Source organism: Catharus ustulatus, chromosome 3, assembly GCF_009819885.2.
Source record: "Catharus ustulatus isolate bCatUst1 chromosome 3, bCatUst1.pri.v2, whole genome shotgun sequence".
NCBI classification, from domain to species: Eukaryota; Metazoa; Chordata; class Aves; order Passeriformes; family Turdidae; genus Catharus; species Catharus ustulatus.
The window spans coordinates 11,325,995-11,338,718 of NC_046223.1; the positions used below are offsets into that span (position 1 = coordinate 11,325,995).

Below are 12,724 nucleotides of genomic sequence, written 5' to 3' on the forward strand. Positions count from 1 at the left end.
GTAACTTCTGAAGAATGCTGGAGCTGATGTGATGTTTCAGAGCCAGCCTCTATTCTCAGAAAAGTGGTGAAAGTCATAATTTAAAAATAAAATCAAGTGAGTGCTAGCAAAGTCATATTGGTGGTATTCCTGTGAGTAAATCCCTCAACATGAATTGGCTTCACTTGAAGCTCAGAAACACTCCACCAAAATAAGGCCCAGCTATGAGGTGTCTGTAGTGCAACTGGAGAGAAGTACACATGGCTCTTGCCACATCAGGTGTCCTCCTCACCCCCTCTCTTCTCCCCAAAACATGCCTGTAGTTTACTACAGTATTACACATCAAACGAGAGCCTTCCAAAGGACTCTGCAGGAGTTAGCCCATGCAAGTGGTGGGATTTAATGTATACCTCCCCAGGTACTTCTGCAGGTGCTGCGCTTCTGCTATCTGTTGGGGACTAGATGATGCTTTTATACCATTCAAAGCCATTTCTGGTTTGCATTGAGGTTACCAAATGCCATGTTTTAAATCAGAATCTCCAGATGTCAATATATTCCTTCTTAGGGTTGTGTGCAGTAAGGAAAGGGCCAATCTCTCTCTAGCTTTGAGCAGGGATGGCTCCAGATTAACACTTTTGGCTTAGAGCTAGGATGAATTTCCTGTGCAGCATCTGAATCAGTCATTTTATTGGGAGGAAAAAACACAGAACTAGCTGTATTCACATCTGTTCATCTGCTGCTTTAGTACTGTATGAATTTTGAGGTTTCCCTCAGAAAACCTCCCCTAAGTTTTACAGCCACAAGAGGATGTAGGGCATAACCCTTTAACCAGTTGGGTCACACAGAATTTTTCCCATAACCTTAACTGAGTGAAGTTAAAGAGTACCTGAAAGTCAGGCCAATGTGAACTTTACTTAAGGTGACACCAAAAAGTGAAACACTGGTTCTCATTAATGATGTGCCTCTGGAGCTGATCTGGTGGTTTTACTCATCCTGTAACACTCACCTATGAACCCAGCCCCATCAGAGTGAGATGAAACAGGTGTGTGAATTACACTGTTGTTTTACCCTGGGCAGAAGTGATTAGTGACCTGTGCCTCATAGCCTGGCTCTGAGGTCTGAGCCTGTTAACTCCTGAGGCTTACACTGCCCAGTGATGTCACCAGGAGTCTTGCAAGAGTCAGCAAACTGTTCTTTCCTCTAATGAAATTATTTGATTGTTCTGCATGGTGCATTTAAACTGTAAAGCAATTTTGCACAAGCTGTTACCACAGCTGCACATCTCATTCTAAAGTTTCACGCTACAGTCTAACGAGGGAAAGAGTCTGAAAAAGTCAGGAGATAAAAAAAGCCAGAAGTTAAAGAAGTTGAGAGGTATGTAATGAGCATTGATAGTTCAGATAAAAGACAGACCAACCTAGTGAAGATTTCATGTTTTATTATTATTAAAAGTTCATTATGAAATCAGCACAACACATAAAAATAGATCTGTGGTGAATGATACATATTACTGTTATTGCCCAGTTGTTTTGTGCACACTCTTACTTTTTGAAATAAGAAGGTAATGAATGTAAGATATTTCACCAGTGAACTGTGAAACCAGTGCTCCTGTAGCAGAGAGGCTGTGCTTACTGTTGACTCTATCCAATGTATAATGCAGTCAGAAATAGTCCTCTATTCACACTTAAAAATAAACTCAGTTTTAGAGTATGCCCCAGCTGAAAATAACTGAAGAGTGAGAGCTAGAAATAACTCCTTTCTTAGGGACCTATTTCCATGAAAGTCAAGGGGATTTTTGACATGGATTTTAAAAGCAGGACATAGTTATTTGTTGACAGATAGAGAGGCCTAGCAACAGGAGCTAGGGAAGACCTGTGGCAGAGTAGGAGTTCATTATTTTGATCTTGCACATGCTGCTGAACTCCTTGTTGTAGTAATTGTCTATGCTCATTACAACAGTGATTGCTGGGAGGAGCTGAGAGGGTGTATCAAAGCCAAATAGGGCGTCTACAGCTCATTTCTTTCTCTCCCTGTTTGGGTTGGCCTTGGTTCTAACCCTGCGCACCGGTTATTGCAAAGTGACTTTCACCTGTGTGCTTTCTGATCCACGTGAGAAAATCAGAACAATACCATGATTACAAAACTCCTCACCAGGTCACTTACTGTTCCTACACTAGTGTAAGCTTTTCTTCCTTCTGTGCTTATCACAGCAGGCGTTTAGGGCTGCCTTCAGCCCCTGATTCTTGTTCCTAACATTGGAGTCATGTCAACTCCAGGGGTACTGGGAGGTTGCTAACTGGCTCAGCAGAATTGTTGCTCTGCAGTTTTGTGCATGGAAAGGTCTCTGTGCAGCCTCGGTGCAGAAAACAGTGCTGGAGTTCTCTGGGGGGAGCATTTCCTGTGGATAGGAGGCCAAATGAGCCCCACATCAGATACACTGCTTGAATGTCTGTGGGGAAAATATACCTTAGTGGAGTGGGTACTCCTGTTTTCTCCTGTTATTTATTTGGGAGCTTTTTTGACATCAGGCAAATAGGAACATAAACCAATCCATGCTGTCCAAGCTTGTAAGTAATGCTGGGTTTTTGCCACAAGTCCTGGTAGGGGGTTGCAGCAGGTGGCAGATAAGAATGTGGAAAAATCCCACCTCTGGGAAGCTGCCCTGCCTCTCCGTAGCTTGTGCCCTCGTCTGGCTCTGAAATGCCCACTAATGCCCTCTGAACTCTGCTCTGTTAGGACTACAGCACATCATACTACCCCAGCCTCACTACCAAGCTGATGAGCACTGTGGCTACTCTGGCCTTGTTTCCTCCACAGTGAATAGCTTCAAAGCCAAAGATAAAAATCTCAGTGCTGCTCCCTGCACGAAAATCTCTGGGCTTCAGTCTCAGCCTCACAGCAGGAGAGTGACAAGGGTGGAAAGCTGGCACAGCAGAATGGTGATTCAGGCTCTCCCTTTGGTTTTCAGGCTGTTTACTCAAAACAGCCCTTGAGAAAGATGCTAGGCTTCAAGCACATGTCACATTCAACCGGTTTAGCAATATTACGCCTATTTCTGCTCAAACTAGCCAGGGAGGGGAGGGAGAATGTAATATGTTAGTGCAAGTTCTCATAGACAGTATATTCATATTTAGTACAAAATGTTCTTTCAAGGTGGGGCAAACATTTCTAATTGTGACACAAAAAGAAGGTATTTTGTAACAGTTTTAACAAGCTGCCTGTGAAAAAGCATTTGTGTGAAATATGTTTAGACAGACTACCTCACACGACACTGAAATATTTCAAGGCTCTTTCTGAGCAAGCAATAAGCTAGTTTTGTTTTTTTAAATCAAATCAGCTTTATCACAGCCAATCCCAAACATAACTAAATAATTTGGTTTTGATTTTTTTTTTGGTTAGTTGTATTTTTTTTTCTTTTTCCTCTTTGGAAAAATAAAGCTATGCTGAGTGTTTCCACTCCACATGGGTTTTACCCATTCAAGACTTCTTTCATTGCAGAATCAACATCCTCATTCAGAAGAAACCACAGAAATATTCATCTAATAAATTTTAGCATAAGATTTCAAAGGCTGGTTCATTCACTCCTGAAGTCCTGAAGAATTGCAGCTTCCAAGAGGCTCACAGACTACTTGTCCCTACTGAAAAGCATTTTATAAACCTGGCCTAATTTGGAAACAGTTTTTATTTCATGTCTATTAGGGCTTACATCCAAACCAAAGATATGTATAATCCCTAAATTGTGGAGACTGAAAAATTCAGGTATAAATTATGTAGCACAGTCTCCCATTTGAAACATTTGGATTTGACCCAAAGTCCGACTGAGTAGGAACAATTAAGGCCCCAGTTTTCTCTGACTTACACTGCATGTGCAAGTGTTCTGTAGTTGCTTCTTAACATGATCAGTCAGTGTAAGTCAAGCACGAGTGGAACAGCCCTTGTTTACACAGACATCATCCTTTTTTTGCCTAAAATTGCCTGGCAGTGCCAAGAGTAAAAGAAAAATAGAAAGGCTTCCAATCAGCTGATAGACAGATAGATGTGGAACCTTCCTTTAGCTTGACTTTCTGCCCTTTCTTGTGCTCTCAGCCAAGCTATAACCCATCAGAAGATTTACAGCCATTCTTGTCTCGAAGCCTGGCTCAGAAAGCACAAGAAGGCAGGATCAAGTGGTGGAGTTATGCAAAGGCAAAACCGGTATCAGAGTCAAAAAAGCATTTTCCCCAGAAAGCAAACTCCTGAAGCAGGAACAAATGGGAGTACCCAGCACAGCAGGTGGGAACAGGAGCAAGGCAGGATCACCAGGCCCTGGCTCCCACCTGAGATGCCCCTGACACTGCACTGAGCTCACCTTGGCATCCCTGGTGTAGGCACTGTGCTGTGCCAGGCTTTTGCAGGACAGTGAAACTGTGGGGGCTGTGAAAGTCCAAGGCAGCCAAAATGCTTTTTCCGGGATACAGTAAAGACATGGAGGGGGAATCTCTACTGGTGGGCTGTCAGGGAGATTCCCTTTGGGTTTGTGTTACTGTAGGGTCATGGTGCTACTCACACTTCCCAGTGGACCAGGCCCAGGCTATGGCCCTGCATCAGCAAACCTGGCTTTGGATTTCCAGCTGGAGAAAGCACTAGGCACAGAGGGTGCTAAATTTCTCTCCAAACAGAATTCATATTCTGCCTGCATCAGCTTTGGAATCACAGAGAATTTCCAAGCTGGAGAAAAATCCAAAATACCTCATGTAGAAGCACCTTTCCCTTGGATTTTTATTATCATACTTCTTAAGAATATATTTGGTACCGAAACACTGTCAGCATTCTTTATACAATGGAAAATGACACAGTCATTATGTATCATGTAAAAGAGTAAAAACAGAGTAAGACAGGAACATTTCAGTTCAATCTGGAGTACAAATAGAATCTGATGTACAGATTAAAAGCCACACACCAGATAAAAACTTCATCTGGAAAACAACAAGTTTTCTTTTGGAAGTAGGAAGAAAAGTCAGGGAACATCAAATGTTAAGGCTAAAAATTAAAATTTTAACTTGTATTTTATAGGTGGCAGCCTGATTCTTAATTCATCTGCAGCAGCAGCAGCAACAACCCCCCCTGCTTTACAAAGAGATTTGCACTTGCAAGAAATAAGAATCAGGCTTCTATGCTTGGAGGACTCTGATTGACCTCAACAGGCTTTGGACTAGAGCCACAGTTGGAATTTCAGCTTGCAAGTCTAAGGCTTCTTAACTGCAGGCCAAATTAACACAAAATGAGGCTTTGCATTGGCATTCTACCCTTAACTTTGGATATTCCAGTTCTGGTTGCTTTAAACCACACTTTTATTGCAGGTTTAACATAGCTCTGTGTGTGAGATACTCTTTTTGTTTTTTCTTAAATACTGTGCTACAAAGGATGTTTTTATAGACTGTATTTTAGTCCCTATATTATGTGTTTTCAAAATTGCCTAAATGTATGTTTATATCATGATTAGAACTACTCAGAAAGACTCACTAAAGTCCACTCTGAGCAGCCAAGGAAAAAAGTGTATTTAGTCCTAAAGAAGTCAAGAAAAGTGGCTGTGTTCATTTATAGTGTAGCGCAATGACTGTGTTTATACAGCTATACCTACTATTTAAAAAGCTACTTGAAAAGTTATTATTCATGTGCAGTAGCTGATTTTCAAGCATTAATAACTTGGCTGTCTAGACAAGTTTTAATTGTTTTAATTGTCATATCAAAGGCAAACAAGTGTAAAGAATTTCCCATCTCCCTTGGAAAGAGGCTGGTTCTCTTTCTGAACTAAGAGATTGCCAAATTTAACTTTTTCTCAGGTTATGAAAGTACAGAAACCCCACAAATTCGTGCTGTTTAAGTTTTTAAAATGGATTGACTTCAACTCAAACCTATCCTGTGCAGCTAAGTTAGTAAGCCCTGAAAAACAGATTCAAGTGAATATGCAGATTTCCCCCCACCAACTAACATGCCCACATTTTCCCAGGGCCTAGAGGGCTCCATTAAAATGTAACTAAATGTGCAACAGGAAACACAGTTTTTTCAAGAACGATATGTAAAGTTTACCCAAAGAACCTAAGACATTTTGTACATTCAAAATGTTTACACTTTGCTGTTCTTAATTGTCAGTAAGATTGTACATTTTTACTAATAATACATACAATGAGTATAAATAAATAAACTACAGATAAGTTTTAAAAATTGTATTAACAATACGTTGTGCAAAAACTCATAACGATCTACATTCTATGCAAATACCCTGACTAAAATACACAGGCTGTGTCAATAAACCCTCAGTCAGTTTTTGCACAGTCCTTGGGCCAAACCAGCAGCTGAGGGAAATCACCAAAATTCCATTACAAGCTATGGAGGTAATGCTGATTTACACCAGCAGAAGGGCAGCCCCAAGGTGTGTGCAAAAATGCCATAGAAATCAGTGGGAATTGTGCTTGACTAAGGACTAGACAGTTTGATTGTACCCCATTAAAGTGAGTGGGAGTTTTGCCATTGACTTCCATGGAACCAGGCCTAGGCCCTGGGTAAGGACATCAGCACGTGGCCCTATATTGTGCTACACTACTCCACTTCAGTGCAGAAACAATATTTGCAAAAGAAAAACTTGTTTTTGTAGTCACTACTGTTCAGTAACCGGTTTTAGTGCTGCATTTCAGAGATTGCCTTTTCTGTGAGACTTGAAATAAGACTGCAAGTCTTTCTGAATCCATTCCAATTTGATTATCCAGCACAGGTGGGCTACTTTGATCCAAGAAAAACAGCTTAATGTCTATAAACCAACAGTGCTCTTCGTTAGGATAAAAAACAGCCTGGTTCATCGGCACAGGAGTGAAGAACTGCAGGCGGAAAAGGAACAGGGCAGCCTTCCTACCATAGCTGTGTCCAGAGCCGGCTGTCACTGCTCCCAACAGATGATGGCACCTGAGCTGGTTTGGAATCTGCAGTCCTAACAAGCTCAGCCCAGTTTTGTAAGCTGAAGATCTCCATTTATCTTTATTGTGTCAATTGCTGACAGTGTTTCAATACGGTGGTAAAAATCAAAGAGCTGATGTCCATCCACAAATATTCTAAAACGGGGATGCTCGCAAAGTATCTCAACCTGTAAAAGATAAAATGTTGAAGCATGTTGTTCAAAGTGTAACTGGGAAGTTGTTTCACAGCACACAAAAGAGCACGTCAATAGCGTTGGTGCAGCTGCACATTGTGCTACTTATGTGCCATGCAGGAGACAGAGGTGAGACCAGTTTGCCCCATTGACTCCAGTTACACTATGATGGATCTGCTCTCACTGCACAGGGACATTAATCCAATCTCACGTTGCTGTAGCAGTAAGCATGAAAGGTTTTGTGTCTTGGAATACGGCCAGAGACAGACTCAAACTGCTAATCACAGCAAGAGGAAATTTTACTTCCAACCCAAACCTTGCATTCCTTGCTACAAAGTTGTTTTTGCTGGTTTTTTGGGGGTTGTTTTTTTTTTTTTTTTTTTGGCTGCATAAGCTCCCTCTCCAATGCTTTCCACACTACTTTTAATTTACTGGAAGGGAGTAAACATGGAAAGGGGATATAAGTTTGTCCTCCCCTCCCACACGTACACAGCTGCTGCAGAACTAAAAATCCTTCACTCCTGCGGCTGCAGACAGTCCCTACCAGACTAGACTCCATCCTGCAGTGAAGGAAATGCAGTGCAGGTTTGCTGGGAATTCAGCTAGGCAGTTCTCAGGAGGTACAGACAAGATCAGGGAGGGACATAGCTCATCTCTCCTCCTGAAAGACCTGCAGAAATGCTCTGGAAAAGCAACAAAGCCTGGAGCTGAACAAGCTTGGACATGTTAGGAGATTCTTGATGTTTGGGGTGGCTTGAGAGGGTGCCCTGCTGTAAAGCTTTGCTGGAACTGCCCCAGCAAGAAGCTGGGACATGAGGGCACAGAATATGCACTTTTACAGGCCCTTGGAGACCTCCAGGTCTAGACACACTAAGGAGAAAATCTTCAGGGAAGCCACATGTAAATCCTGGGTCATTTCCAGAAGCTGGAAGTCCTGAGTGAAGTGCTGCTACCAGACACTTGACTCTGCTGCTATTACAGTGTATAAAAACGGGAACAGGGCCCGTGACAAACTGACTGAGCCAAAGCCCAAGTGATTTGGAGCACACTGCACCGGGAGAAGTGGCAGCATGCAGCCCAGGAGAGCTGGAACTCCCAGATCTCTGGTAGTGTACCAGGTACCAGGGAAGTGGCTGTGCTGCCATGGAGCTCCTGTGTCACTGCAGCAGTGCCTGCCTGAGGCCTTGTTATGTAAAAGATATGGTTAACACTGCTCACGGTCCGCTTTTTACATCACCCGCAGCCACGCTACAGTGCTAATTGGACTGGATCATAAGTAATTGGCAAGAACACTTAATAGTCTAATTTATTCACTGAGAGGGAGACCATCAAAGGTACAAAGTCAATTGGGGCCTCAATTCTGTTTGAGCATTTGGGAAAAAAGGAGGAAAAAAAGGCAAAATAACAACTCCCCTTCTACAGTCTCTGATGCTAGATGTGCAATATTGCTGTCCTGTAACAACAGTTGTCATTAGTGGGAAATGCACAAAACTTGCTCCGGGTAATTTGTCTGGCTTGTCTGAGGGCCCAGTCACCACCCAGTGCAGAAGGCAGTGGAATCCTCTCAGATGGAACAGGACCCAGCCTCCAAGCCTTTTCAAGTTCCCACACCACCAAAGGGTGTTGCCAATCCTTATGGGAGGGTGAGTTTGTAGAAGCAAGTAGAGCGCAACCAATTTGCAGCAAAACCAGTCACAAACACCCTCTTAACACCAAGCATCTGAGGAGACGGTGAGCTTTTGGGGTTGGGGGAGATTATCTTGGGGGCAAGAAGGATTAAGAGAGTTTGGCAGCTGGTCATAGCACTGGCATGTAGCAGAGGGGCCAGTGAGGTTTTGTAAGAGGGACAGGGAGGAGGAGGGGTTTTCTGGGTCAGCTGCATGGAAAAGGCATGCAGCCTTTTTTCCTCAATGTAGTGAGAGAAAAGCAGCCCTCTGCAGCCGCATAGTTTGTTAGTCCTGATTTGCAAAGACATCTTCACATAACCATAAACACTACAGATGGGAATCTGCTTCTAGGTCAACCCAGTCCATCCACAGCACCACAGCACTTCCATGTACACCATTTTCAAGTGACTACAGATTTAAATTAGAGGGAAGGTTTAATCCCAGGGTTCAGAAAAGAATACCACTATTGCTTAGCTGTTTAATCTGCTAACACGAAGAGCTATGGTCAACCTTAACGTAACATCCCTGGAGACAAAGGATGAAGATGATCCTTATTAGCTGCACTAAACTGCAAACAGTATGTCCATTAAAAAAACCAACAATATATACAGCAGTCCCACTGAATATTAACATTCTCCAGTAATAACTTGTAATGCACTAATAACATAGAGGTACTTCTTAATTTATGGTTATAAAACTAAGCTCAGGAAGTTGCGCTTCATCACACAGTATTACAGCCTCCGACTTGTCATAGTGCCCAGGTGAGGCGTTCACAGCCCCATCTGAACTGCCTGCAGCTGCACGTAGCAGCGGGATCTCCATGCAACTTGATGGATACAAACAAACCAGCAACTGGTGTCTCAACCAGAGCAGTGCGGGCTACACTGGGATTTCATGAGAGGCACATCAGGTTCTGCTGCAACTTGTATCAAATGACACTTTATCAGACATGGTGCAAGCCACTGCCATCCTGGTACTCACCCTAAAAGGCTGGTCCGGTATAAATGGAAAGTAAGGAATAGATGATTGCTCTTCCCCCCATTCTCCAGCTACACAAGAGTTTCTGACAAACTGTCTCTCTGTAAACACAGCTTTCAGTTCTATGGCTACATCTGCAGGAGGATCTTCTGATTCCCCACAGGTCAGACTGATGCCAAAGCTGCAACACAAACAGAACAGCTCTCATTCAGCCAGAAAAAAGCGAGTAACTCCCAAATGCCACCAGTCTTATTTCCCAGCTTATTAAAGCCACATAGCGGCACAGGCTGGAAGACAGCTCAGCTTGTTCAGAGCTCTCTGAAAGCTCATCAGGGACACGAACATGGTTATAGAATATATATGTGTGTGTGCGCATGGCGTTATGCATGTATCTGCACACATATGCAGACATGTATGTTTGATACGCTCCTTCACTCCCAAGTGAAAACGGAATCCCTTGAAGAAATGCCCCCTCTATGGGTCAAGGGAGAAATCAGCATGCTATATTTAAAACGATAAAAATAATCCTTTCCAGAAAGGAGGGATCCGTGTGGATCTGTGTGTGTGTACGTGTGGGTGGCCGCCCCCTTTGCCCCCTCCCCGGGCCCGGTGCCCCCGGCACGGGCAGCCCTGCCCGGGTGTTACCTCTCGGGGTTGAGGTCCACTATGCCCATAACTAAGATCTTCTTTCCCGGCCTCATTCCTCCTTTGATGTGCCCACAGAAAGGGACGATCTGGAAAGGACAGCGGGAAGGTGGCGAGGGTCAGCTCGGCATCAGCAGCGGCCGCCCTTGTGCAGTCGGAGCTGAGCGGGGGCGGGGGAGAGTAAAGGACTTGACAAAATAAAATACACCACCACCTCCACCAGAAAAAAAAAAAAAACAACCAAAAAAAACCCCAAAAAACCAAAACCAAACACAAAGGTGGTTTACCAGGCGAGGGAAGTACACATCAGCTTGCACCGGCGATCCCAGGGAGTTGTTTAAATGCCCGTCCTCTATTTTCTGCAGGTAAAAAGGAGAGCGCTGAGGCAGGGCCATGCGGAGCCTCCAGCCCGCCCCGCTCCTCAGGTGCCCTGCCTGGCCTCCCAGCCCCGTGCCGGTGCCCACAGCCGCACTCACCAGCGCGTCCCGCTCCGCCACGGTCCCCGCCATCTTGTGGAAGCGGTGGCGCCGGCGCTGGGGACAGGGCGGAGGGCGGGGGAGAAGGAGGGAGGGAGGGATGGAGGGAGGGGGGGTCTGTGGCAGCCCTGGTGGCGCAGGGGTAGCGGCGTTGCCGGAGCGGAGCCGGTGCAGAAGTAGGAAGGCGAGGAGGAGGAGGAGGAGGAAGAGGAGGAGGGGAGGTGGCCGCTGGCACTGCCTCGCCCGGCGGGGAGCCCAGCCGTTGGCCCGAGGGCGAGCCGGGCAGGGCAGGGCAGGGCGGGGCGGGGGCTGCTGCCGCTTCCTCCGCTCCGCGGCCCCGCGGCGGGGCTGTCCCTCGGCAGGGCTGTCCCTCGGCGAGCGGTGGGAACGCGGCTCCGCTGCGCTGAGGGGACGGCGGTGGGGACGGCGGTGGGCCCGGGCGCCTCACCTGGCGCCTGCAGGTGATGGCTGCCTGGGGAAGGGCCACAGCAGCCCCGCGCCCGTGGTGTCAGGGGTCAGCTTTATGTCCGAGCTTGGACACCTCGGCGAAGAGGGCGTCCTGGGTGACTCCCTTCCTTCAGAGGTGGGGACAATGCTCGGTCCCTCCGAAATGAACCTCCACCCCTCCACCCTCCGTCGTGCCCCGTGGCGAGGACCCTCAGGGCGCTGAGACCCCGAGCGGGGTCTGTGGGCAGAGCTCAGGCCCGAGGGTGAGGGGACTCTCCCGGCTGAGTGCAGCCGCAGCTGCCCGGGGCCCGCCGTGCCTGCAGCCTCCGGCGAGGTGCGGTAATTGCATAAGGCGGGCCGTGCCGGTGAGCTGCCATTGACATGCAGTGGCCGTAGTTATGCAACGCGGCGGTGTCTGCGGCCGTCCCGCTCTGCGGGAGCACGGCGACCTCCGGCCGAGGCCACCGGCGTGCCGCGCAGGGAATCCCCCGCCTTTAGCACATCGGGAGTGACTCGACCCGCCAAACGTGCTGTCATGGCCCTTTTGATGAGTTCAGGGTCCTGGGTGGGGGGAATTGAGGAAGGCTTTCTTCACCACTGGGATATGATGGCATGAGCATTCCTTTAGGAACGTGACACAGCAACTGGATTTGGCCTGTGCTCTGCTGGACCTCATACAGGTGCCTTGGCTTTCCGTGCTTCTTGCTTACACACTGGGCTGGGTTGGTGAATGTCCCTGTCCTTCCTCCTCCAAGGCACTGTGAGGATTAATTACATTGAGTAAAGTGGAGTGGGAGAAGCAAAGTCACTGCAATATTTAGGGTTTCAATATGATGGTGTCTGTTGGGAAACACTTGCAATCAGTGGGTGATGCCATGAGGAATCAAGAGGTACTGAATGTAAGAATAGATTGTGCAAGTGTTTAGACGCTTGGCTATTTTTTTCAATAGTGCCCACTAATTTGGATGTGTTTTCCTCTCTGGATGCCCAGTTGGAAATGGCTCATAGAAGCTCACGTTTGGAAGTCGTGTACTGAAGTCATGGCTTCTTCAGGGTGTACCAGCACAGCTGGGCACAGAGGCAGTGAGCATCCCTGTAACCCAGGTCTCATCACAGGAAAACCACTGTTTTTTTCTTGCCATAACACTGAATGTCTCATCACCACACAGAAAAGCATCTTTCTGAATTTGTAAATAGTGCAGTAACATGAATCCATCACACATCAGAAACAGCTGGCTTTACAGTGGTCAGGTGAGTGCACTCACAAGTTTACCACAAAGTGGAACTGGAATTAGCTTGATGTGTTTCAGCTCCTGTATGCTGCTCACCTCACTCTGAGGATGATGATGCCCACTGCATTATGTTTTCTTTTTCTCTTGGCCTAAGAGAGAAGAGAAATCATCCTAAGC

At 46.1% G+C, this 12,724-nt stretch overlaps 2 protein-coding genes across 9 annotated transcripts in view; one reads left to right on the forward strand and one right to left on the reverse strand.

Annotated features, from left to right (window-relative positions):
• LOC116993563 overlaps nucleotides 1-12,724 on the forward strand; it is a 68,409-nt gene that overhangs the window by 20,036 nt on the left and 35,649 nt on the right. Inside the window, exon 1 of one of the 8 annotated variants that reach the window (XM_033054338.1) lies at nucleotides 7,105-8,833. The exons of 3 other annotated variants lie outside the window; for them this stretch is intronic. The gene's annotated coding sequence lies outside the window, so the exon portion shown is untranslated. Of the gene's footprint in view, nucleotides 1-7,104; nucleotides 8,834-10,676; nucleotides 10,758-10,997; nucleotides 11,045-11,294; nucleotides 11,452-11,749; nucleotides 11,996-12,724 lie in introns of those variants that run through there. 4 more of the 8 variants (XM_033054330.1, XM_033054337.2, XM_033054332.1 and 1 more) reach the window with 4 other exon arrangements.
• Nucleotides 1,401-10,988, reverse strand: LGALSL (galectin like). Its single transcript, XM_033054339.2, has 5 exons — nucleotides 10,869-10,988; nucleotides 10,680-10,751; nucleotides 10,393-10,481; nucleotides 9,751-9,928; nucleotides 1,401-7,096 (listed from the first exon to the last, which is right to left on the reverse strand). Exons 1-5 carry the CDS (start codon nucleotides 10,899-10,901, stop codon nucleotides 6,953-6,955), a joined length of 516 nt encoding a protein of 171 aa, XP_032910230.1. The 5' UTR covers nucleotides 10,902-10,988; the 3' UTR covers nucleotides 1,401-6,952.

Bases quoted from the DNA above. Each gene is read 5' to 3' on its own strand.
- LGALSL (XM_033054339.2), bottom strand. From the start codon at position 10,901: ATGGCGGGGACCGTGGCGGAGCGGGACGCGCTG. The intron at 10,752-10,868 runs GTGAGTGCGGCT...TTTTACCTGCAG, and splicing joins TGGCGGAGCGGGACGCGCTG to AAAATAGAGGACGGGCATTT. The intron at 10,482-10,679 runs GTAAACCACCTT...TGTCCTTTCCAG, and splicing joins ATGTGTACTTCCCTCGCCTG to ATCGTCCCTTTCTGTGGGCA.